We start from the raw sequence: 26,365 nt of genomic DNA, 5'->3' as shown, positions 1-26,365 counted from the left end.
CCCCCCGGGTTGGCGAGCGGAGCGAGCAGGGGGCGAAGCCCCCTAGTAGTGAAATAAAATAGTAAATACCATTTAATTTTCAATTTCACTGAAATGAAATACCAAATAACAATTTTATTTCAATTTCAAGAATACGTATAAATAAATGATATTTAATCGTCCGAAATAGTGAACTTAGAATACATATTTCAAATAGTATTTCAGCTGTAATGTTTATGTCCAGATGGGCCCAAGGTGAAGAATTGTACAGTCATTTTTTCGGCCACAACTACATCTTCTCGGTTATCCTGAAGAGTTACGGTCCAGAGGACAGAATTTGCGGATTAACGTACGGCGATGGGGCCCGAGTGCTCATACACGATTCTCACACGTATCCGGGCCCCTCGGCACGTGAATTCATAGCCCGTCAGGGGAGTGAAATGATAGCGTATCTTTATGGTCGTGTACTGACAGCCAGTCCCGAGGTACTGGATTTACCGCGGAAGGAGCGCGACTGCCGCTCTTCCCAAACGGAGGATGGCATCTACAAACTTGACAATTGCGTGACCGCCTGTCACGAGAAGCTCTTCAGGTCCTACTGCAACTGTGTCCCCTATTATGCGTCTTTTGTGCGGGAGCACGAGACCGTTTGCAATTTTACTCATGTCTCGTGCTTGTCCAAGGTGAAAGCTCGAGTTTTGCAGACGCCTATCAGGGAAGAACCCTGCAATTGTCTTCCAACTTGCGATGGCACGGACTTCGCTGTTGTCACAACTGTGGTGCCTATGAATGCCGCCCAACACAATCCGTCGAGATTTTAGTAAATATTTTTTTATGAAGGTACTTTGATTGAACAATATATTTGTTTCTTTTTTTGCAGCCGAGTTGCCGCGAAATATCCAAATGCCACTGCGATTCACATCACATTCCCACGACAAACTGGGATGAAATTCAGACGAGATTTAGTCCTGTCTTGGATTAATTTAGTATGTGAGTATAACAAATAAAAAAAGACGACACAATTTCGTGGAAAAATGGGGCGCGAAATTTCTGGACAATTATCGAACCTACGCTGAGAGAAAAACGACAAAGTTCTCGAACAAGTCTTACTTGTGCCAAGAAAATAGTTTTTTGAAAATTATCAAAAAAGGATTTTTTGGGCCAAACATGCAGAGTGCGCCGGAATGAAAAATTTTTGTCGCAAAAATTGATTTAGTAGTTCAAAAAAAATTGCATTCTCTGTGGACGCAAGAAATGTCATTTCTAGCACTACTCCTTCGTTATTCGATACTCCCATACGCATTTTGCTCCCGAAAATTCTTTGTTTTATGCGGAACAAGGGATAGTAGTTTTTCGTTTCGCCTGTCTAATAATCACAGACAAGAAATGAACCCTTAAATGAAAATAATAATGATATGATAGCAACCTTGTAACTTAGGATTAAAATATTTGTTGATAAATTTTCCTCTGTATGGGATATTTTCATCCTGAAAAGGCACCGTCTGGTGTGAATTATCCGCCTCTCGAGCCAAACATTTCGTTGCTGTCGAAAGCAGAACAATTATTCATGTTTGGGACTTTCAAATTCGAACCAAACAAATTCGACGAGCTTGTTCTCGTCTAATTAAAAAAATAATATAAACACTTGTTCTTTGAATGCATCAATGTTTACATTTTTTCAGTAAAAACATTGGAATAATAAAGAAGCCCCTCATTCTTCAACTTCACTTCTACTCATAAAATTGCTGAAGACCGCTTGAGCAAACGGTTGTCATCTAATGTTTAAAATACTTCTGTTCACAGCTTCGCTGGGGGGCGTTTTCAGTCTATTTCTCGGCTGCAGCGTCGTCTCAGTATTCGAAATCCTCTATTTCATTATCTACTACATCGTCAAAGTGATGAGGAGTCGAGAAACAAATTTACAAAGAACATGAACTTTATTTTCATCTCCACATGTAAAAGCGAAGGAAACAAATTATGAAGAATATTAAAAATACGAACAAAAATTGAACGGAATTATCCTAGAAGTCGATTATTTCGTGTCCTCACGTTCAACGCTGGACCTCTTCCCCTCTTCTCTCTCCCATTTTTACAAATTCTGAAGTGGAAGATAACTGTACACTTTTTACGACTATTTTCTCAGCTAGAGGACGAGTAAATTATTCCTCCTCATCGCTGCTCTCATTAGCGTCTTCGTCATCTCCATCTTCCTCCTCTTCCTCATCCTCTGGCTCACTCTCGACCTCCTCCTCATCCTCTGGCACACTCTCGACCTCCTCCTCATCCTCTGGCACACTCTTCACTTCCTCCTCATCCTTCACGTCAGTCTTAACGTCATCGTAAACTTTCAATGTTTCCGCCTTGTTCTTCTTCTTATTCTTCTGCCTCCTCTTGTCTCGGTGAATTTCAAGCTGGACTCCCTTGCACACAGGCATTGGGCGCTCTTTGTTCAAATACGCAGCTGCTGTTTTCACGTCTCTAAACTTGACGATTCCAGTTCTTCCATCGAAATTAACACTTTGAGAGAAACAATAATCCGAGAATTAATTATTTGATGAACAACTGATGGCGAATGAAAATTGTGAGAGATTTTTCAACAATTGTCCGAATGGCCGAGTGGAATTGTGGGATTTTTGCCAAATTAAGAATATTTTGTGCACAAAATGGAATTTTTTAAAAACTCACTTATCCTGGAGCCTCTGTTTATAGAGAATAGCAACATTTTTAGCTTCTGGGAATAATTTCTTGAGGTCCTTAACCGTCGCCGACTTCGGGATCTTGTGGAGAAAGCATCTGAAACAGAATTTTAAAAAATCACTACTTTAGTAATATTAATAGAAGTTTACCTTAAATTAATCAAAGCTCCCTAATTTTTATTGGAATTTGAAAGTCATTTTAATCGTCGATTATTATTAAACAATTAATTCTAAATTTACGCATTTAATTTTTGCAAATTTCTTTCATGATTAATTTAATGAACATGACTTGATTTTTGAAGATCAAAATCTGAAATAAATTCTAAACAGGAGTTAATATGAATAGGATCATTTGCAGTCTAGTATTATTCATATTAATTAATCTAGAAGTGCAAAAATGACAGAATCTTATGAGAAAATGAATTTACAAGGTTGAGGAGAAAATTAAAATTGATAAAAAATCTGTAAAAATTAAAAAAAAAATTCTAGTCAAACAAGAGACTATTATTTAGAAAAAAAATTGGAGAAAAAAATGGATAGATCAATTTTTTCCACTCATCTCAGTTAGAATTCATGGGAAAATCATCAAAGATGAATAATTTCACTAATTTCACTAATCTTCAATTATTATTAAACAATTAATTCCAAATTTATACATTCAATTTTTGAATTTCAAGGTCCATTACTGATTTATAAAATACTTGCAAATTTCATTCATGATTAATTTAATAAACATGACTTGATTTTTGAAGATCAAAATCTGAAATAAATTCTAAACAGAAGTTAATATGAATAGAAATAATCTGCAGTCTAGAATTATTCATATTAATTAATCTAGAACTGCAAAAATGACAGAATTTTATGAGAAAATGAACTTTAAGGTTAAGAAGAAAATTAAAATCGATAAAAAACCTGGAAATTTTTTTTTTTAACTAAAAATTCTAGTCAAACAAGAGACTACTGTTCAGAAAAATAATTGGAGAAAAAAATGGATAAATCAATTTTTTACACTCATCTCAGTTGGAATTCGTGGGAAAAATCATTAAAGAAGAATAATTTTATTGGCTCTAATAGAATGAAATAACCCAGAAATCATCACAAATACTAAACTCACATCTTGGTGACCTTCGTCTGCTCCTTCGGCTTGCGGATCACCACAGGTTTGACTTTCTTCATCTTCATCTGCTTCTCCTTCTTAACGTCAGGATCCTGCAGTTTGGCATTGCTCACGAAGATGTGTTTGTTGTCGATGAGCTTCTTCTTGAGGGCCTTCATGTTCTTGAGCTTCTCTTCGACACTCGGAAAAACAACGTGGCAGTGTCTCCCCGACTGTCTCGGCAGCTTGATGTCAACATCACCGAAAATGAGATCACGAATCTCGTCGATATTCTTTATTGTGTGGGGCAGGCGAATGTAGAGAGTTCTCACTCGCTCCTCTTCCATTTCCTGGGCCGTTCTGACCTTCATTGTTGCTACAAGAGGTCAAAAACAACGGAATAAATCCTAATTTATTCAGCAATTTCACGCAATGCAATTGAAAAAATTTAGGGAAATAGCATTTATCAACTGTTGAGATTTTGACATTTTGAAATACCAAAATAACATGAAAACAGAATGATAATTCATCGGAATTCCCGAAAATCCTCTCCCAAAAATTATTCTGAACTCAAAATTAACTCGGGTCATCTCATCCCCCAATTTTTATTCAGCAATTTCGTAGTATTGTTGTGAATAAAATGAATATTGTAGTAATTTCATGCAATACAATTGAAAAAATTTAGAAAAACAGCATTTATCATCAAATGTTGATATCTTGACATTTTGAAATATCAAAAAAAACATGAAAAGTCAATAATAATTCATCGGAATTCACGAAAACCCGCTCCCAAAAATTATTCTGGACTCAAAATTAACTCGAGTCACCGCTTCCCCCAATTTGTATTCAGCAATTTCGTAGTATTGTTGTGAATAAAATGAATATTGTAGGAATTTCATGCAATACAATTGAAAAAATTGAGGAAAACAGCATTTATCAAGTGTTGATATCTTGACATTTTGAAATACCAAAAAAAAACATGAAAAGTCAATAATAATTCATCGGAATTCACGAAAATCCTCTCCCAAAAATTATTCTGAACTCAAAATTAACTCGAGTCACCGCTTCCCCCAATTTTTATTCAGCAATTTCGTAGTACTGTTGTGAATAAAATGAATATTGTAGGAATTTCATGCAATACAATGGAAAAAATTTAGGAAAACAGCATTTATCATCAACTGTTGACATTTTGACATTTAGAAATCCCAAAATATCATGAAAAATGAATAATAATTCATGGAACTTCACAAAAACCCTCTCCCAGCTCTTTCTCCCCAAAAATTACTCCGAACCCCAAATTAACTCGAGTCGCCTCTTCCCCCAATTACCCCATCAATTCAATTTTATTGAGCCACTCACCAACTTTTCCAGCAACACAATGTGTGAATTCACCGATAACGACCGCAGAACTGTGAAAAGCTCCCAAAATCGATGGACTCGACCCACGTGTGCGTCTCCAGGTTCTCCCTTATTATTATTCCTCGAGTAATGCCATCGAATGGAAAATACTCTTCTCTCTCTCTCTCTCTCTCTCTCTCTCTCTCTCTCTCTCTCTTCGCTCTCAGCCTTCGAAACTCTACTTTACCTCAACTCCCTCGATAAATGGGGGACTCCCCTGACCGACGCAGCCAAAAGCCGGTGACGCCATTACATTGACCTTCGTTGTCCTCAGATCGAAGCAGTCGCTGTCAGTCACTCGTACGTCGGCATCTCGCACCTCTCGAGCTCGCGAACAACTCAATTTGCTCCAGTTTCTCAATTTCCGCGACTAATCGACGACTTGCAAAGGTAAGATATGAATTTTAATCCCCGGTAAATCATCGATAACGATAATTACTCCACAATCTCTGCCAAATCCCGATAATTCCCGTGATTCCGGTCATTCTCACTTCCTGCGCTGGGAGCCGTTACATTTCCCTCTGCCCCGCATTTTTTTTTTTAACTTCTATTGTAATTCTGTTCGCCGCGACAATCGATAGTGCGACCTTCGCGGTTTAGTAATCAGCCTCGACGGTTTTTGCGAAGCCCTCGGCGAGTCGTGAAGCTAGTCCACGAGGGGGGATAATTCGGTTTGGGTGTGGAGGTGAGAGAACGGCTTTTTCATGGAAAAATTGGGGATTTGTCACGGGGTTGAGACGTGCCCGGTCGCTGATGGTGCTGGGGCGCACGCTCGCACGCGCTGAACATCCGATGTTGCATTACATCCTCATATTTTACCTCAAATACTCAACATTTTGTTAGCGGCGTCACTACCATTTTTTTATTCGTTTGTTTAGTGGCGTCTGGAGTAAACAGGCCAGCGATAGGATCTAAAATAAAAGAGTCACCTGAATGGGGAGATGTGAATGGCTTTCGTACCTTGAAAAATGGTTTAATTAACAGAAAAAAATTATTTGAAGTCAAAATAACAAAATGAAGAATAATGAAGTTAAGAAATTGTCGAATGCAGGTGAAAACCCCTGATTTCTGGACGACTGGGCCATATTTTTTTATTTAGTAAATGTCGATCAATAGAAAAAAAATGAAAAAAATTAATTTAATTCAATTTTATTTTTTTATGAACAAAAAATTGATTTATAAAAAATTTAATTGATATATATTAATGTAAAATATATAATGTATATTTCATATTAATCTTATTAATAAATTACAATGAATTGAATGACTTCCGATTTTTTTCAGACTTTTAAAATGTTTTTTAACGGTTCAATATCGAAATTAAAATTCAGAGCTGCAAAGTTTAAATAATAAAATCATTGTTAAATATCAAGTATTTCACTAGAGAAATTTTTGGTCCAAATAATGAGGAAGTGATAAAAAATTATTGTGGAGAGATCTGGAGTGTGCTGTGCACGCATGAGAGATTAACGGTCAAAGACACTTAGATTTTTCACAATTACAGTTTATGCGTTATTTTTAAATGTTGTTTACACGTGCATGACTGTGACGCATCGATTGTTTGAACAATTTTTAGTGGCTAGAAAAGGATATTGCAGTGAAATAGAATTTTTTTTATTAATGGAAAAAGTGATGTGCAGCATTCTACGATTTTGTTGGATTGAGTCACTCCTGGAATTTCTTGTCATTGAAAGTTCGAATTCCCCAAGACGTTATCGAATTCCGTTCAATAATGACTTTTTAAGCGATCGTTAAAAACTTTATTTGTGGAAAAATATTGCTATCTCCCGGTTTTCTGATAAATTGACTTTTAATTGGTGTCGATAGACAGAATTTTACAGAACCCCTAGAGGAAAAACAATGTACTCAAAACATTCAGTACCAGCCAAGAAAATAGTTTTTTGAAAATGATCAAAAAATGATTTTTTTGTGTCAAACATGCAGAGAGAGCGGCGGAATGAAAAATTTTTGTCGCAAAAATGGATTTAGTAGTTGAAAAAAAATTGCATTCTCTGTACACGCAAGAAATCTCATTTCTTTCAAGACTTGTTTGACAACGTGTTTGTTCTTCTCTCGACCATTTCCCAGTTTCCAATGAATATCTCAGAATCTAAGGGAGATAGCAAAATTTTCAACAGGGCCTTTTCTACAGCACTCAATTCGCTCCACAAAAAAGGTCATTACAAAAATTACGGTATCTGCCTTAGATTCGGAGATATTCCTCAAAAACTCGAACGAGTTTTCAGAGCTAAGTCGACTTGTTATCTACTTCCCGAAGTGTGAAAAATCGGTTTCCTTGGCTTTGCATTTCCACCCAGCAAGATAAACCAAAATTCAAGGTCAGCCGATTAACCCATCGTAACCCCCCGGCACTAGAATCGTTAGATGCGGCGAGCCGTGAAACGATATCACTGACTAGATAAACTGAATTCACAACAAAGTATTTGAAAAACTGCTCATGTGCGTCACATCGCGCCACTGGTTTTCCGGCCTTCAAGGCTCGCTTCTAGCATCATATCAAGTTCTGACTGTGTCACCAGTCTGAGAATCCCTGATGCACTTTTCAATGATTAAGTCCCCGAAAGCTTCTCATTTGAATTATTATATAATTTCCTTAATTTCGTATTCTTCATTAATTGAAATAAACAATCAAATAAATTACATTATTATTTTAATTTCATTCTATTATTGAATTCAAGTAATTTAATTAAATAATATAATTAAATTGAATATTACTATTATATTACTATATTATAATAATATAATTTTTAAAAATTTCAATTAAATAATAAGATGCAATTATTTTACTTTCATTTTATTATTTAATTAAAATAATTGTGAGTTTCATTTGACTGGATGGAAATGCCTGATGAACATGCAAAAACATAGGGTATAACATTATTNTTTTTTTTTTTTTTTTTTTTTTTTTTTTTTTTTTTTTTTTTTTTTTTTTTTTTTTTTTTTTTTTTTTTTTTTTTTTTTTCAAATAAACCGACGGCTCTTAATTCACCCTAAATCATCGCTTAATCGAATAAATAACAGCATCCTGCACTGAATGATCCCCAAATCCCACTTTGAAATAATATTTCCACCCCAGAGCACCACCTAAACATTTAAATCCCTTAAAAACGATTAAAAAAAATTATCGTGTCATGGTCATGACTTGTTTTTCCTCCATAAACAATGCTCATTGAGATCGAGGTGATGACTATATGCTATTAGTATATTTAGAGGTACCAACACCTCAGACTAGTGTCCGACCTGCGACGAGGCAGTCGACACGTCAACAATTCGAATGATAAGACTGTTAAATCCCTCGATAAATCAAATATCACGTTTGAGAAGTATCTCCTCACTCAATACGAGTAGATTCAATAATGCTGTAAAAATTGTAAATTCTGGTAACGCGTCACTAATTCGTATTTTTTCCCCTTTATTTACGCAGCCCAACAAAATGGTCTGGATTACAGTCGACGATAAGGTATTAGTTTAACGAGAGAAACAGAATTTTATTTAAATGAATTAAACTTTTTCTACTTTCGGTGCTTTCTGTAATCACAAAATCTTTATTTTTTCTTTCTTTGATTTATTGTTATATTGCAATTGCTGTTAATTTCGCTGTTTAATTGGCATTATTTAAAAGTAGTTTATTTGATTATTTTGGATTTAGTTGAGTAGCTTGTGTTTTATTGATTTGTGAGAGTGATGCGGTAAGAAAACAGTTTTTGAGCTCCTATCGTTCTATTTTCGTTTCACCTACCCGATACCTCCTGGCGTTGGACTAGTAGTCTATTTTTAATTTGATTTTCCCTCAACTAAGGTTTTTTTTCCTTATGTAATTGCTTGCTGTCCCTTTTCTGTTATTAAACGACTTGCAGATTTTTTTTCACCCGATTTTTTACTCTTGAACGTGTAACTTCGCCGATATCTCGGAAATCGGGGGTTCTGGGGGAAAATGTCACATGACATTTTTTGTGGGAAATTTCGAGGGCTACAAAAAAGGTCTTGTCACATTTTTTGATAAACTGGATAGCTTTGGAGATATCGGCGAAAGCGTGCTTGTAGAGAGCTTGAGTATCGTGTTTGTTGCATTGATTGATAGTTAATGAACTGATAAACTTGGATTCAAGTGATTTCGCTTGGCAGTGGAAGCCCTCCTGCTGTGGTGTGACGAAACGAGTTGTTAAATTTTTCCGGTATGAGCCAGATTTAATGCTGGCGGTTCAGAGGAAGGCCATGGCAGTGACAATAACAGATGCTATTTAATTCAGTCGTACACTGAGAGAAAAACGACAAAGTTCTCGAACAAGTCTTACTTGTGCCAAGAAAATAGTTTTTTGAAAATTATCAAAAAAGGTTTTTTTCGTGCCAAACATGCAGAGAGTGCGCTGGAATGAAAAATTTTTGTCGCAAAAATAGATTTAGTAGTTGAAAAAAAATTGCATCCGCCTCTTGAGTCAGATATTTCGTTGCTGTCGAAACCAGACCAATTATTCATGTTTGGGACTTTCAAATTCGAACCAAACAAATTCTTTTTTGGCAATTTTCAACTGGCGATTTTGTTGGCCCAAACAAGACTCGTTTGACAACGTGTTTGTTGTTCTCTCAGTGTAGAGTGATAGAAACGAGTGGATCCAAAAACATTTTTACATTACTTTGAAAGTGCAGAGGCTTGAGCTCCTACGAGGAAATTATTGTTGATATTTTCTAATCCCGTAAGTTTCAGAGAATAATTCAGTAGTGAAGCGGTAAACCGAGTTAAGTCGATTTTGACTATTAGCTAGTTTTTGCTGAATATCTCGGAATCTAAGAGAGATAGCAAAATTTTTCTTATGACTTTTTTTATAACGCTCTATTGGCTCTACAAAAAAGGTCATGACAAAAATCTTTCTATCTCTTTTAGATTCCGAGATATTCGTCAAAAATTAGCCAATAGTAAAAATCGACTTAACCCGGTTTACCGCTTCGCTACTGAATTTCAACCGCTGAACTAGATTTCTTCACTTATAATCGTCAATATTCAAAGCCACTCGCTTCAAAGTATTTGCAAAATAATCTACCCGAAATTTTTGGATTCGTCTCCTAAAGTTTTTCCCTCTCACCCCTGACCCCTCTCACTGATGAGTTCTATCAAATGGATTTCGATTCGTCAAATGGAACTCTGCGTCGACGATGGGTTCGCAGTGCCCACCCCCGAGACCCCGATTCACCCCCGAATTATTGCAGATGGCAGCAGGACAGGGTCCAAGAGCTCAAACTGAGCAAAGTCATCTCGACCACATGTGCGCCCTTGACATTGACTCTCGTGCGGCCTTCTACCGTCTATCTGGCATCATCTGCACCATTGGGCCTGCCTCAAGGTCCGTGGAGATGCTCGAGAAGATGATTGAGACCGGCATGAACATCGCCAGAATGAACTTCTCTCATGGCTCTCACGAGTATCATGCTGAGACAATTGCCAATGTGAGACAGGCGCAGAAGAATCTCTCGGAGAGGAACAAAGTCAATGTTCCAGTGGCTATTGCACTTGATACCAAGGGCCCGGAGATTCGTACTGGTCTCTTGGAAGGCGTAAGTCGCTTTTGAAATTAATCCCAAAGGATTAAAACTATTTGTGTAGTTGTACTGATTAATTACGAATTAGGCAGTCTCTTGGAGGTTTCTCTTACATTTTGTTTCTAAAATTGAAACACAGAATTTCAAGAGTCAAGTCAATTCTAAATTCATTAGCAAATAAATCGTTACCTCCGGAAATGAAAAAAATTAATAAATAAAATGGTGAGAGATCTTTTAAATTTTTTCTCATCGACAAGACAAGATGAAAACTAATTTAATCAAGTTGATGATTAATCAGAGGGTCAATCTCAAATTGTGAAAACTACTTCTGTAATTTCACTGATTAATTACAAATTTGGCAGTCTCTTAAAGGTTTCTTTCATTTTGTTTTCTAAAATTGCAATGCAGACTTTCAAAACTTAATTCAGCTTTGAATTTATTATCAACTAAATAATTACCTCCGAAAATGAAAAAATAAGTAAAATATTGAAAGATTTTTGGAGAATGTCTTTTAAATTTTTTCTCATCGACAAGATCAATCTAGATGAAAACTATTTGTGTAATTGCAACTCAGAATTTTCAAACTTAATTCAGTTCCAAATTAATTATGAACTAAATAATTACCTCCGGAAATGAAACAAACGAAATAAAATGTTGAGATCTTTAGAGAATATCTTTTAGAATTTTTCTCGTCGACAAGATCAATCCAGATAAAAACTAGCAGTCCCTTTAAGATTTCACTCACATTTTTCTTAAAATTGTCATTCTTAAAACACTCAATCACTCACCAATCCCCGAATTTCAACACCGATTACCCCACAAAAAACGAAAGAATGAAATAAGAAAACCCGAAATGTCTCAATAAATTCTTTAGGGTGGATCGGCCGAGGTTGAGCTGGTGAAGGGTCAGACCTTCAAGCTGTCGACGGACAAAGCCTACTCCGAAAAGGGAAATGGCGATACAGTCTGGGTGGACTACGACAACATCTCCAAAGTCCTGAAAGTGGGCAACCGAGTCTTCGTGGACGACGGTCTGATCTCCCTGATCGTGACAGCAGTGGCGCCCACCCTGATCACCACTAGCGTGGAGAACGGTGGCACCCTGGGCTCACGAAAGGGCGTCAATCTCCCAGGAGTCCCAGTGGACCTGCCAGCAGTCTCCGAGAAGGACAAGTCCGACCTTCAGTTCGGCGTTGAACAGGAGGTGGACATGATATTCGCGTCGTTCATCAGGAACGCAGCCGCCTTGTCGGAGATCAGAGAAATTCTCGGGGAAAAGGGAAAGAACATCAAGATCATATCGAAGATTGAGAATCAGCAGGGAATGACCAATCTCGACGAAATCATCGAGGCATCTGATGGTATGTAACAGGAATACCATTTCTAGTTGAAAATATTCAAGAGAATTGACAATATTAGAGGTACGAAAAAGTTTCATTACAAAACCTAGCGAATTCGATGGAAAATTCTGGAGAAAAAAATTATAGGATTTCATTTTTTTACAGTATTTATTTTATTAAGGTATTTTCTGTAGAAATTACTCGGCTCGAATTTTCTGAGTTATTGTTCCATTTTTTTTGTTTAATTTTTTAATGTAAAAGGAAAACAAAGATGAAAAACTTGGTAAATTCATGTTGAATTCCTGCAGCGAATATCTCATGAAGAAATAGTTACACGGAAAACCAAAATTCTACTGATTTTCTCTTCAAAATAGTGTCGATTACCCATTTTCTATCGAAAAAAAAAAAATGCGCAGTGAACCTGAATTTTTTTCGTGCGTAATAAAATTGAAGGAAAATCAATAATATATATATTTAATAAATTTAATTAAAAATTTTTGATTTAATAAATAATATATTATTGTATTTAAATAATATATATTATATTATTTAATATTTACTATATATTTAATTTTTNTTTCACTCACATTTTTCTTAAAATTGTCATTCTTAAAACACTCAATCACTCACCAATCCCCGAATTTCAACACCGATTACCCCACAAAAAACGAAAGAATGAAATAAGAAAACCCGAAATGTCTCAATAAATTCTTTAGGGTGGATCGGCCGAGGTTGAGCTGGTGAAGGGTCAGACCTTCAAGCTGTCGACGGACAAAGCCTACTCCGAAAAGGGAAATGGCGATACAGTCTGGGTGGACTACGACAACATCTCCAAAGTCCTGAAAGTGGGCAACCGAGTCTTCGTGGACGACGGTCTGATCTCCCTGATCGTGACAGCAGTGGCGCCCACCCTGATCACCACTAGCGTGGAGAACGGTGGCACCCTGGGCTCACGAAAGGGCGTCAATCTCCCAGGAGTCCCAGTGGACCTGCCAGCAGTCTCCGAGAAGGACAAGTCCGACCTTCAGTTCGGCGTTGAACAGGAGGTGGACATGATATTCGCGTCGTTCATCAGGAACGCAGCCGCCTTGTCGGAGATCAGAGAAATTCTCGGGGAAAAGGGAAAGAACATCAAGATCATATCGAAGATTGAGAATCAGCAGGGAATGACCAATCTCGACGAAATCATCGAGGCATCTGATGGTATGTAACAGGAATACCATTTCTAGTTGAAAATATTCAAGAGAATTGACAATATTAGAGGTACGAAAAAGTTTCATTACAAAACCTAGCGAATTCGATGGAAAATTCTGGAGAAAAAAATTATAGGATTTCATTTTTTTACAGTATTTATTTTATTAAGGTATTTTCTGTAGAAATTACTCGGCTCGAATTTTCTGAGTTATTGTTCCATTTTTTTTGTTTAATTTTTTAATGTAAAAGGAAAACAAAGATGAAAAACTTGGTAAATTCATGTTGAATTCCTGCAGCGAATATCTCATGAAGAAATAGTTACACGGAAAACCAAAATTCTACTGATTTTCTCTTCAAAATAGTGTCGATTACCCATTTTCTATCGAAAAAAAAAAAATGCGCAGTGAACCTGAATTTTTTTCGTGCGTAATAAAATTGAAGGAAAATCAATAATATATATATTTAATAAATTTAATTAAAAATTTTTGATTTAATAAATAATATATTATTGTATTTAAATAATATATATTATATTATTTAATATTTACTATATATTTAATTTTTTAAATATATAAATACGAATAATGCATTTTTTAATAATAATTTATTATAAAAAATTATATATTATATATTGTTGTTAATAAATAATATATATTATTTATATACAATAAAAATATATTTATATAAATAAATATGTAATAATATAATAATCATATATAATATATTTATAAAAAATATAATTAATTTTTTATAATAAATTATTATTAAAAAATGCATTATTCGTATTTATATATTTACTTTATATTTATTTGTTTATTTATTTATATAAATAAATTCACCACGTAAAAGAGAAATTTTGTCTCAGGTATAATGGTGGCTCGTGGTGACCTTGGAATTGAAATTCCCCCTGAGAAGGTCTTCCTGGCCCAGAAGTGCATGATCTCCCGCTGCAACAAGGTCGGCAAACCCGTCATCTGCGCCACCCAGATGCTTGAGTCAATGGTGAAAAAGCCCAGGGCAACAAGGGCTGAGTCATCGGACGTTGCCAATGCCATTCTCGATGGCGCTGACTGCGTTATGCTCTCAGGTGAGACCGCCAAGGGTGACTATCCCCTCGAGTGTGTTCGCACTATGGCTAATATATGCAAGGAGGCTGAGGCTGCCATATGGCATCGACAGCTCTTCAATGATCTCGAGAGCAAGGCCATTCCACCCATCGATGCCACTCATGCTGTTGCCATTGCTGCTGTTGAGGCGTCCGCCAAGTGTTGCGCCACTGCCATAATCGTTATCACCACTTCGGGAAGATCTGCTCATCTCATCTCCAAGTACAGGCCGCGCTGTCCTATTGTCGCTGTCACCAGGTTCCATCAGGTCGCCAGGCAGGCACATCTCTATCGGGGAATACTGCCACTTCACTATACTGGTGAGTTTAACGGCTTTTTATTGCGATTGGAGACTTTTCAATTGTTCAAGTTCAAAGTAGTGTAAATATAACTTGAATTTTGAGGATTAATCTCTTGAATGAATTCTTAATAATCTTAATAATTAGTAATTCTTAGTTGGCATTTATTCAATTCATCAAATTAAAATTATTCAAGTAATTTGAATCATTAAATCAAATTATTTATTCATAAAACAATTCATTTATTTATTGATAATAAATTCGGAAGCAAAAATAAATTATTTATAAAAAAATTGATAATTATTAATAATAATTATCCATAATATTACTATTTTTAATTATTTTTTGTTTATTTAATTCATCAATTATTATTAATTTATTATTATTCTTCGCCAAATCCGAAATTTTTAATTTTTTATTGCTCCACTTCAAATTTAAATTATTAATAAAAGTTTATATTAATAGAGTAATTCTGTTTGAGTTTGTGATCAATTGGCATTTATTTAATTCATCAAATTAAAATTGTTTAAATAATTTAATTCATTAAATCAAATGACTCATTCCTCTTTAATTTATTCATTCTTCGCATTCATTTTTTGAACAAATAAATTGAATCCAGATACTCAAATCACTATTTCACCACTTTATCTATTTTTTTTTTCAATTTTCAGAGCCACCAGTAACTGATTGGCTGAAGGACGTTGATCTGCGTGTCCAGTATGGCCTCAATTTCGGCAAAAATCGTGGCTTCCTGAAGACTGGAGACACCGTTGTCATTGTGACTGGATGGAAGCAGGGCTCTGGCTTCACAAACACTCTTCGTGTAGTGTACGTAGAGGATGAGCTTGCTATTGATCAGTCTGTGTGTACGCTCTCTAGTGAAGAGGACTCTTATGACGATCTCATCTGAGGAGACTGGAGGATAATCCGAGGACCCTCATAATCAATCTTTAGTTACATCTAACAGTCCTTTATCCTCTTGCATGTGTAATTCTTCTCTTGTGATCTGCGCTAAATTCTTATTTATCGTCTGTCCCGAATAGCTTTCATTATTTTTCAAAATAAAAATTTATCGTCTTGAGTATTCATTAATTAACTGTAGACATTTGTTAATTAGTCGTAATTGTTTTATTGTTGTTTATGTAGGGGTATGCCAAGTGATAAGTTGAAAATATTTCGTTAATTTTATTTTTTATTAATTAATTAAATTATATAATTGACATTAATATTTTTTAACTGCCTTTTTCTTCTGTCTCGTAGTGATTAACTTATTAATAAATCAATCGACTCATTCTTTCACACTTTTGCATGCTCATGATTTCTATTCTGATCTAGATCTTCCAACAAATGCTCCTCTGGCTATTTTGAAAATAATAAACTAGGTAATGAGTGGAAATTTTGCTTGAAAAAATTCTAGGACCGTCGACTAAGCTCGCTAGGACCGGCTGGACCACTGCAGAGTGTCGAGGACACACTAGGGAGCATCAACGAGTCCATCAGAGGCAACTCAGTGAATACTGCACGTTTAATACGTTAAAGAGAACAATAAATAATTATCATACTGCATTCGTTCAATTCATAGGCGTTTGAGGACTATTCAAAACTGTTCAACATTAGTTTCAGTATTATGTCACCGTTATAGGGCTTGTGAGTGATGATCAGAGAGTATACATTGAGATCTGTAAATGATGGTTGGTGATATTATAATTAAATAAATTATTGAATCACAGAAGAAACAGAAATTACTGTTTTCATAGTTTTGTTCTCCAAAAATCTTCATTCAAGTATCATCTCAATTTTAGATAGGGAAATATTATTTTTTGCATGTGGGAAAATTAATAACAAGTATTTCACTTTTTAATAATGACTCTTGTATGGAAAATTTCTGTACATAAGAGGGAATGTTGAAATTACGTGACTCCGTGTTCTTAGACCTAAATGACATTTCATTATTTCCATTGTTAATCGAATAATACAACTCGTCATTTCGTAATCTAACGTTTCTTTGATTTTTGGCTCAGAAAAGCAAACTTTTCGTTTATCAACTTATCGTAATTTATACAAAACTCTCCCGTATGCAAACGTTCGTCTAATTTACATTTTTCACTATCTTTGTGTATCTAGTTTTCATTGAACTATTTTCTCTCGTTAATTGAGTATTCAATTGTACTTGAGTCATCCCTGATGCAATGAGAAAGGAAAAACATTGAGAATGCTCGAAGAAAATTTAATTCTTACAATTGAATTAATTTTAATATTAAGTCACAGATGTCTTCTCGATTTATCAATAATTCAGGGGGAGCTACAGCCATCTGTACTTTCTTTCAACATTTCGTTGGAATAAATTTTCTGATTTCGAAAAATATATTCATATCAATTATTTCTATATAATCACTCTATTTTTCCTCAGTTTCTAGGAAGATTTACAAGGGTCGTCTGCTATGGCACGACTCGGCAATTCCTCCAGGCAATTATCCATCATTTTTCGTTGATTAATTTTAATTTTGAGCTTAGAAAAATACCTTATAATTAATAATAATCTTCATCCATAATTCTGTAATTGAATGGAGTAAAAAATACTGAACAACTTGTTTCATATTTTTGAGAGGATAATCTCATCACAATAAAAGGAATTCTGAATCACGAAGAATTGGGTGATCAATTGTTTCTTGAGTTCATTCAACTCCAGCATTGTCTTTATAATATTATTGGAATTCTGCTCTCATGTACTTTGAGCGATTAATGTTCCCTCGGATATTAGCTTCAGTCTTCACCGCAGTGAATATTTTTTTTCATCACAAACATCGAGAGAATTTGTCTCATTCAGTAAAATAATCTCTTCGGAATTTCTCAGAGTGAATCCACCAGACTAATTAATTCCTAAAACTAGGGGTTACGAGCTGCCTCAAAAAAAAAAAATCTCGATACAAGAGATAAAAAACCGACGTCTGATTCCTCTGCTGTAAAAATTCCGAAGAGAGACGAATTTCGTCCTCTCGATGTTGATAATTCAGATGAAAAATATAATAATGGCTTATTTGTAGTAGTATTCATACAATATTTACATTTTTGGTCGAGACTAAAGAGGCTCTGAGTCGCCATGCATTCATTACTTTTCAAGATGATGGAATAAAAAGCGTAGATCAGCCTGACAACGGAGTGATGGAACACAACCAGAGAAAACCAAAATTTTCTTCGGCTCGTTAAAAATGGAATTACCTCCGTCACGAGTAGCTCCACGGAAAAATATCAAGAGACGTTTTTTGTTGGAAATAATTCTCTGCAAAAGCGGCTTTTCGATATTGTCCCCTAAACCGTTCCATCACTCCCCTTCAGGTCTCATGAATTGGCCCATCAGAAAATCCCGCAATTAGCAAATAAAAAAAAATTGTGGTAATAATTGCACCCGAGTACTCAGGACCCTCCCAGGTGTCCCTCGGTACTTATGACTAGACCGCCGAGGCTCAAACTGCGTTTTCATAATACAATAATAATCTCGATTCAGTAATGGATGGATAAACCACAAAAAAACTCTTTCACCACTTCTCTGCCAACTCAATCCTTCCAAAAAACTCTTCAAACTGTCCCCCACCCTCCCCCTACGCATGTTTGACCCTGGCAATATGCAGGAAGAACGACACCTTGTCCTCGCACTGATGTCCACACATGTTACAAGTAAACGGATTGCTGTACCCATGATACCCCATGTGAACAGTGTACATGACTTCATTACCAAAAGTGATCTCACAGTACTGACATCTAAACTCATGGCAGGGGCCACCACCGCTGGCACTCCCCGCCGATCCCTCCGTCTCCTCCCTCTCCACCCCAGCTGCATGATCTCCACTATGAACCACCTCCCTCTCATCCTCCCTCTCCGCAACCTGTCTATTAAGCTTCACAGCCTTCCCCTTGCGCCTGCTCTTCCCACCGGTCCTCGGTGAATTTTCAATCCTCTCCCCCTGCGCCTCCGCATCCCCATTGCCATTATTACCAGCCGAAGTGTCAGGTTTGCTGAGGTCCAGAGGGGCTCCGAAGCCGCTGTTTCCCTCGTTCCTCCCCTCCCCCTCATTAGCCACCGCGGCCCCCTCGAACTGATAATCACCGCCTCCAAAACCCCCATTCCCAGAATGTCCGTAATTCAGGCCATCCTGAGGCAAATCAGCATTGAGCCTGTCAGCAACCATAGCCTTGGCGTACTCAACGAAGATATTAGCCTTGACTCCCTCCATCTTCTCCACATCACCTCCACCGAACCCATTGACAACTGGCAGACCAGAGAATATGGAGTTCAAGGGGTTGAAGGCCAGCATCGGGTTGAATCCGTTGTTGATGGACATCGGGGTCAGCGTTCCCAACTGGGGCAGCATCCGGGGCCCCTGAGGGACGCTGACAGGAGCTGCCTCGGGCTTTGGTGCCACTGGCCTTCGCTTGGGTCCCCTCCTCGTTCCATAAACGTCGATGATGGGCAGGGGGTTGGGCGTGCCGTCTGCGTTGAGCACCATCGCTGCCTGGTGATTGTACTTCCTCAGGTGCAGCTTCAATGAGTGACAGTACTTGGTGGCGTACGAGCAGTTGGCGCATCTGTACTGGTAGACGTTGGAGTGAGACTTCAAGTGGCTGTTGAGCATGGACTTGTTGACGCAGGAGTACGAGCACTTGTCGCACTTGAAGGGCTTCGACTTGAAGTGATTGCGAATGTGGTACTCGAGGTGGTGCTTGAACTCGGTGACGAAGGGACACCTGGGGCAGGTCAGGAGCCTCTCGGCCTTGATGTGGATTCGAGAGTGCTCCCAGAAGGCGAGCTTCGTCACAGCTAGGAAGCTGCAGTGCTTGCAGCGGAAGGTCTTCACTTTCCCTTGGGAGTTGACTCGAGGTGTGCGAACACCGGGCTCGTCGATGTCCTCGGAGTCGTGCTCGGAGCGCCCGGAACCCGATGATGTCGATGCCCGATTGATGTCGTCCATTGGACTCAGCTGGGGATTCGCCGAGGGGGAGAGCTGGGGGAAGAGCGAGTGCGCGAAGTCTGGGGTGTCAGTGCTCGTGCAGTGGCCTGTCAGGTGGTCACGAAGCTGTAATCTGGAGGGGGAGAAACGTATGTCAGTTTTTAGAAGATTGGGGCAGTCGCAGTGGCGAATTCTTTCGTGGTTATAGTGGATGGACTTGGCGGGGATGGGGTGACTGGATGCAGAGGAGAATCCACAGAAGTGTCAGCTCTTCTGTTGCTAGTTTTCATTGGATTATTTCCTCTCATTAATGGAGTATTCAATTGTACTTGAGTCGTCCCTGATGCTATGAGAAAGGAAAAACTAATCGAAAGTGCTCGATGAAAGTTCTATTTTCACGACTGAATTTATTTTCATATTGAGTCACAAATGTCTTCTCGAAGTATCAGTAATTAAGTGGGAGCTACAGCCATCTGTACTTTCTTTCAACATTTCGGTGGAATAAATTTTCTGAATTCGAAAAATATATTCGTATCAAATATTTCTAGGTAATCATTCTATTTTTCCGCAGTTTCTGGGCTATTCCTCCAGGCAATTATCTATCACTTTTCGTTGATTAATTTTAATTTTGAGATTAGAAAAATACCTTATAATTGATAATAATCTTCATCGATATTTCTGTAATTGAATGGAGTAAAAAATACTGAACAACTTGTTTCATATTTTTGAGAAGATGATGTCATCGCAGTAAAAGGAATTCTGAATCATGAAGAGTCAATAATTTTTAATCTGGAGGAGGAGAAACGTGTGTTTGTTTTTTAGAAGATTGGGGCAATCGCAGTGGCGAATTGTTTCGTGATTATAGTGGATGGACTTGGCGGGGATGGGGTGACTGGATGCAGAGGAGAATCCACAGAAGTATCAGCTCTTCTGTTGCTGATTAATTTACTGCCATCGGTTGTCAGTTTAATTGGAGTAATTGGGGTGATTCTTACCTGTTTTCCGCTGCGAACTGACAGACAGGGCATTGCAGATTCTCCTGACCCCCCTCGGACGCATCACTTCCAGCATTCGTGCCTTCAACGTCCATAGGCTGCTGCAGTCCAGAGGGACCTGCAAGATCGTCCATTCCGGGTAGTCTGGAGAAGTCCAGGGGTGATGGACTGCTTTTGAAGCCACTCTGGGGGCTGTAATCGTAGCTGCAGCCCGGCATCGGCTGGGAATCACCGGATCCTACGCTCCCTGGTGAGAGGCTGCTGGTGGCAGTGAAAGAGGATCTCACACTTTTTGGAGAACCCGAGAATGTGTAGTGACCTGAGGAGGCCCCTGAGTCGTTGTTCTTGTCGCTGAGTGAGACTTCCTTTTTGGAAAAATTAAATGATCAATTAAACTTAAATTATTTAATTAAATGATTAATCGAGTGAAAATCAAAGTCGAATTATTATTCCGAATAATGCTCCAGGTGAAAACTAAATAATTGATAAAATAAAATACTCAATGCAATCAAATCAATTTCTCAATTGATGATTAATTTAATACTTGACAATTGTAGATTAATATTAACGAATTGACAAGTTCAAAATTTACTAATAATTAATAATTAATCAATTATTTTAAAATAATAAATATTATTTTAACAAATTATTTTATATATTAAAAATAAATTATTAATAATAAATCATTTTTTATGATTATTAATAATTTACTTTAATAAAAATGAAAGTTTTTGTGACAAAAATAAAAATGAGAGGCCGACATTTTGCCGACACCCCAGTCCAAGGGGGAGAAACCCATTGGCGGGGACTGGAGGCAAAAAAAAAAGAATGGAATGCGTAGGAGAGACGGATTTTTATGCTGAAAGGGGGAATTGAGCTGGGGCGGAATTACTCACCGCTATTCTATCCGTGATGCCCCAAACGGGCGGGGTTGGCGAATGGAGGGAATGATTATCCTCCATTAGACCCGGCTGCTGCAGCTCCGCCGACGCCCAGCTTCCGTGCATTTTTTAACTCTCCTTGCAATTCCTGCAAACATAAATCGCCCCGCGTTAATGCAACAATTTTAATAATCGGGGAGGTGACGAGAAAAGTTGTGAACAGTGTTTCTGCAGCTGAAGAGCGACCACTGGAAAGAAATTGAGGCAAACGGATCTGCCGGTCATTTCTGCAAACAATCGATATTGAATTTCTCTTCATTCACAAAGGAATGTATTCCTTCGTTTTTGTATTTTTTTCTTTCACATTCGAAGCCGTAAAATCCAAGGGATATCCCTTCAGAAGCGTATGCAGATGTTCTTCATTTTTTTCCCCCGGGTGAGCCCAAAAAAGGGTTTCCTATTATTCAAACTCGCCCATTGTCACCGAACAAGATTTATTCTCGAAAAATCGTCAAAAAAATCGAATATTTTTTACTCAATTTTCCCCTCTTTCGCGTGTTTGCATTCAAATTTTCTCGAGACGTTCCGGTAGCGAGAGAAGGAAAGCAAAAAGGGGTGGACAGTGTCGCCGAGGGTTCACGGAAGTGAAAGAATGAGAAGAAGAATCAAAAAAGGCCCTTTCCCCTCGGCCTTCTTCAGAAAACTCCGGGCCACTCAAAGAGGATTCATTTATTCAAGTGGAGCAGGGCCCCATTATATTTTACCTCGCCCCCGACCTCAGGACCCCCGGCGAAAATTCACCCCTCACTCTGTCCTCCTCTTTCCCTCAAAATCCCCTTCACTCCGCAAAATATGTCGACCCATTGTTCCTCGGGGCTTAAAATCTGCGTAGAGGTCGTAAATAACGAGATCGAAAGCCTGGTGTGACTTTTCTTACCTCTCTTGACGCATTCATACCCACATTTCTGACGTCTTTACCCAGAAGTTGGGTAGACAAGGGTATTTATGCATGCCAAAAGTCATTTTTGAGATAAACAACCCTTGAGGGCTTTAAATTATTCTCCCCAAGTCACGTAGACGCGCGAACAATTTTTCGGAAGATTTTCATTTTGTCGTGAATAAAATTCGTCTAATGATCGACTGCAATTAAACTCAGTTTTAAATCCAATGGGGATTTAATTAAATTAAAAACTGATTTCATTCAACGGCTTTTAAAAATACATTTTCAATTATTTCCTCTCGAAATAACGCTTCACGCGATTCTCCATCGTTACAATCGCAAAATTGTCCCTCATGTATAACCGCGGACTATTTACCTTTCCCAACGCTTCAAAATTCTCGGAAAATGAGAAAATATTTTCCCAAACCGCAAAATCAATTTTCCCTCTCGACCAAAATAAAAGAATTGAATCAATGAAAATCCTCAGACCCCGATGAATCCATAAACAAACCCATCACGAACTAAAACTGATAAAAGAACCTGGCGAAAACAGATCGATCGGTGTCCTACAACAAACCCCCCCCTCCCCCCCAGAAATGATGGGAAATAAAGAATAAATTTCTCTCCACGCAGTATCAATCGAAAATAAATTCCCTCGTCTCCTGTTTTTACGTTCAACTACAAAAGGGGCGGAAAAAATACCCCGGGAGAGAGGGGCGGAGGGGGGAGAGCTTCTCTGAGTGCTCGAGAATTTATCTCCTTCTATTTTTTTTTGTTCCCGCTCGAATCTCCTGCTCTCCCGTTCGGATAATGATAATCACTCTCCATATAGGAAATGCCCCTCACGATTAACGATCGATCGATTCATCCCCTTTTACTCTAGTCCCCCTTTTTTTTCATTCGTCTCCACCCACTCACGGGACACGCGTGAAAGGCATTGGACGCTCCGATAAATATCTTCCCCTGTCGTGATGGCTCTCGGCTATTTTTTTCTTTCCACCATTTTTTATTCGTTGAAAATCATTGATCGGTACAATTCTGGGAATTTTTTTCCCTCGGTTTTATGAGAAAAGTCGGTGGATACGATGTTTTTAATTAATTGCTTGGTTAATTTTTGGGTGAATTACTCCATTGAACCGATTTTTCGAGGATTTCAAACGATTATAATGGGGTTTCTTGCCTAGATCTAGTGAAAATAATTGATCGGGACAATTCTGAGGATTTTTTTTCCTCGTTTTTATGAGAAAAGTTGGTGGATAAAATTTTTAATTGATTGCCTGATTGATTCTTGGATTTAATTGTTCGATTCAACCGATTTTTGAGGGATTTCGATGGAATAAAATTAGATTCGTTATCGCAAACTCAATTTTAGGGCCAGAGTAATTATATTCTAACACTTCGAGAATGTTTTCGTTATCCGAAAATGAAAGGAGACTGATATTCAGTCTGAAAACAACAACAAATCGCTGGAAAAAAAATTCAAAGAATAAAGAGTAAATACATCGGAGCCACTTGCCGCAAAACCTCGCTATCACAAATTTTCGGACTAGCCTCTCGTGATACGTGGCACAAAAACAGGATAAAGGGACGAGGAATAAGAATAAAAATAATGAGATTTCCCGGAACCATCGAAGAATTGCCGAGTGAAGCTACCGAAATCGAAAGAATAAAATCACGAAAAAATGCATGAAATAACGATCTTGTTATTCAACTTTCCATTATAGAAAAAAATGTTAAAAATAACTCAAAGAAACTGCAATTTGAAGGGAAAAGAACCCCATAACTCCTTCAAATTAAAAAGAACTTAAAACCAGCATTTTCTCACCTCAAATTCCTCGAATCGGAATCCGACGATAAAAATCGCACTCCAAAATTTTAAAAATCAACTTCTCACTGTTACAACTTCGCATAACACATGTGAATTCGATTGTTGATCGCAGTGTCACTGACTAAACACAAGTGCTTCAGCGAAAGAAAAGGAAAACTTGGAGATTTTTAAAGGAGACTCGCAGTGAACGTGCATTCCCTTGGATGTCCGTGATCGACTGACGAAAAATGTCTCGGTGTCGCAGAAGTGGCGTACCGGCTTATTTGTAGATTTTCGGGGCAGCCACCCTCCTGCCCCCCGCCACAAGGGGTCTCATCGGACCAATCGGAGGAGCCCTAGGCATGGATTCATAGGGTTTTCGCTAACCGGTCAACCCCCACCACGAGTTGCGGGCTTCCCCACCCTTCGCTCGATGGACGCATTTTCCTTTCATTCGGTTTCACGATTTTTCTTCTCTTTTTGCTCGATCAAGGGGGGATGTTGTGTCTCTATTGCTTCGAGTTGAGGTCCTCGGCGCTCCGCGTGGTCAGTCCGAACTGTTTGTTTGTGTCTTTGTCGTCTGCGTTTCATTAAATCCTTTGGTTTGTTTGGGATGAGAAGTTTTCGATGAGTGAATGTTTGGATCATTTTTAGGGGGAATTATTCCAGGGGAAAATTTCAAGGGACATTTCCAGGAGGAGAATCACTCTGCAGAACATGTCTTCTGGTGGTTTTTCATGAAATTCATCACCTCGGGGATAAATGATGAGTAAAAGAGATTAGAGTGGAGGACGGTGGGGTAGAGATGAGGGGGGATCAGGTACTCTTGCGCAAGTGATACGTTTCGATCGGGTCAGACCGCACTTTCAAGACCAAAGCAGTAATTTCAAAATGAAAAGAATATAGTTGAATTTGGTTGAATTGAATTAAAATTGTTGCATCCATCTATTAATTCATTTAAGGAACTGGGGAAAATTGAGGATAAGACTCTCATGAATGGAGACACCATTCACCGATGAATAATGTGAAATTTCGCTTGCTCTAGAATATTGTGGGGGGAAAACAAAGGGAAATAGATTGTATCTGACTTTGCTCTCAGCCACTCTTTTTTGTGAAGGGGGAGAATGCCAAAAACTACTCTCGTTTTCTCGTTTCGAGGAAGCCCAGCCAGTACCATTGCCCTCAACCCTCCAGACAATCTCGGGGGCTTTTTTGATGGTCCGTCTCCCATTCTCGATACGACACATTTTCTCCACTTTCATTTCTCCAACTGCGCAGAGAAAAAATACTTCTCGAATTGAGAATATTGCTCCTCCATTCAACAACATTTTTTATCTCTCCGAGAACTCTATAAGATTGCAAGTTGCAAATGGTATCATTATGACAACAAGTAAATTTTACCATGAATAAAAAAGTCAAGCCGTTGTGCCCCAGCACTTTCCAAAATCCAGGCTAAAAACGTTTGAGTTGGTAAAATAATTCTTTCAAAATTAATATGAAACCCCTGATCTCATGATGAAGCTCTCTTTCATTCAGAATTTTCATTTTTGTTAACAATTTTCAATAAATTTTCAACATAATCCAAATTTTTTGCTCTCATAAAATCCAAAAATTTGACAAAGGTCCCCAATTTTTTCACCCCTTCAAAATATTCTCCCAATGCCCCCGGCTACAGGTGCAGTAAAACCTCCATTTCCCCTCGGAGGATTAAAGAAGGGAAAAAAATTGGAGGGAAAAAAATGTCTTCATCAAAAAAATTGTCCCTCAACCCTTTATCCCTCTCCTAATCCCTCAGAATGTTGGGGACCATGACCCGGTGAGGGAGAGGTGCTGGCTACCTTCCTCCAAAATCTCTTTATGACCGGGCGACAGTTACGAAGTATTAGAAACGCAACGCGGTTAACTGTTTTCGTTCATACCCCGGCGCATTTTCCACCTTCTGGAAAACCAATTGCCAGTTGCCTGTCGGCCGGACACTCCCCGAGCGTTGCAACCCAGCCGCTGCCCGAAAAACCCCTTCTCCCGGTTTTATTGCCACCCTGAGGTACCTTCCCTCGACACTGTAAAATATTTGAGAGGATTTTATCCGTAACCAAGCCAGTGTCTCTGTTATGGCCCTACACCGTATTTCC

At 38.0% G+C, this 26,365-nt stretch overlaps 4 protein-coding genes across 4 annotated transcripts in view; 2 read left to right on the top strand and 2 right to left on the bottom strand.

The window, feature by feature from the left end:
* Positions 1-2,473, top strand: part of LOC107041897 (sodium channel protein Nach) — a 6,652-nt gene extending 4,179 nt beyond the window's left edge. The window contains exons 4-6 of the mRNA XM_015262706.2: positions 224-799; positions 860-969; positions 1,783-2,473. Coding sequence (XP_015118192.1) covers positions 224-799; positions 860-969; positions 1,783-1,913 — 817 coding nt within the window. The 3' untranslated portion in view covers positions 1,914-2,473. The remainder of the gene's footprint in view (positions 1-223; positions 800-859; positions 970-1,782) is intronic.
* LOC107041898 (glutamic acid-rich protein) lies at positions 1,898-5,288 on the bottom strand. Its single transcript, XM_015262707.2, has 4 exons — positions 5,131-5,288; positions 3,790-4,147; positions 2,665-2,772; positions 1,898-2,496 (listed from the first exon to the last, which is right to left on the bottom strand). Exons 2-4 carry the CDS (start codon positions 4,140-4,142, stop codon positions 2,139-2,141), a joined length of 819 nt encoding a protein of 272 aa, XP_015118193.1. The 5' UTR covers positions 4,143-4,147; positions 5,131-5,288; the 3' UTR covers positions 1,898-2,138.
* A 150-nt stretch (positions 5,289-5,438) lies between these two features.
* On the top strand, positions 5,439-17,029 carry LOC107041899 (pyruvate kinase). Its single transcript, XM_015262708.2, has 7 exons — positions 5,439-5,559; positions 8,615-8,650; positions 10,396-10,740; positions 11,600-12,086; positions 14,125-14,685; positions 15,336-15,492; positions 16,082-17,029. Exons 2-7 carry the CDS (start codon positions 8,624-8,626, stop codon positions 16,092-16,094), a joined length of 1,590 nt encoding a protein of 529 aa, XP_015118194.1. The 5' UTR covers positions 5,439-5,559; positions 8,615-8,623; the 3' UTR covers positions 16,095-17,029.
* On the bottom strand, positions 15,835-24,471 carry LOC107041896 (protein hunchback). The gene is made up of 4 exons (XM_015262705.2): positions 24,252-24,471; positions 21,502-21,634; positions 20,606-20,970; positions 15,835-19,743 (listed from the first exon to the last, which is right to left on the bottom strand). The coding sequence occupies exons 2-4, from the start codon at positions 21,610-21,612 to the stop codon at positions 18,264-18,266; spliced, it is 1,956 nt and encodes a 651-aa protein (XP_015118191.1). The 5' UTR covers positions 21,613-21,634; positions 24,252-24,471; the 3' UTR covers positions 15,835-18,263.
* Between the last annotated feature and the right edge of the window lie 1,894 nt (positions 24,472-26,365).

The sequence above is a fragment of the Diachasma alloeum genome, unplaced genomic scaffold (genome assembly GCF_001412515.2).
Source record: "Diachasma alloeum isolate Michigan unplaced genomic scaffold, Dall2.0 Dall_scaffold_00391, whole genome shotgun sequence".
Lineage (NCBI taxonomy): Eukaryota > Metazoa > Arthropoda > Insecta > Hymenoptera > Braconidae > Diachasma > Diachasma alloeum.
This window is presented reverse-complemented; position numbering and strand designations above follow the sequence as displayed.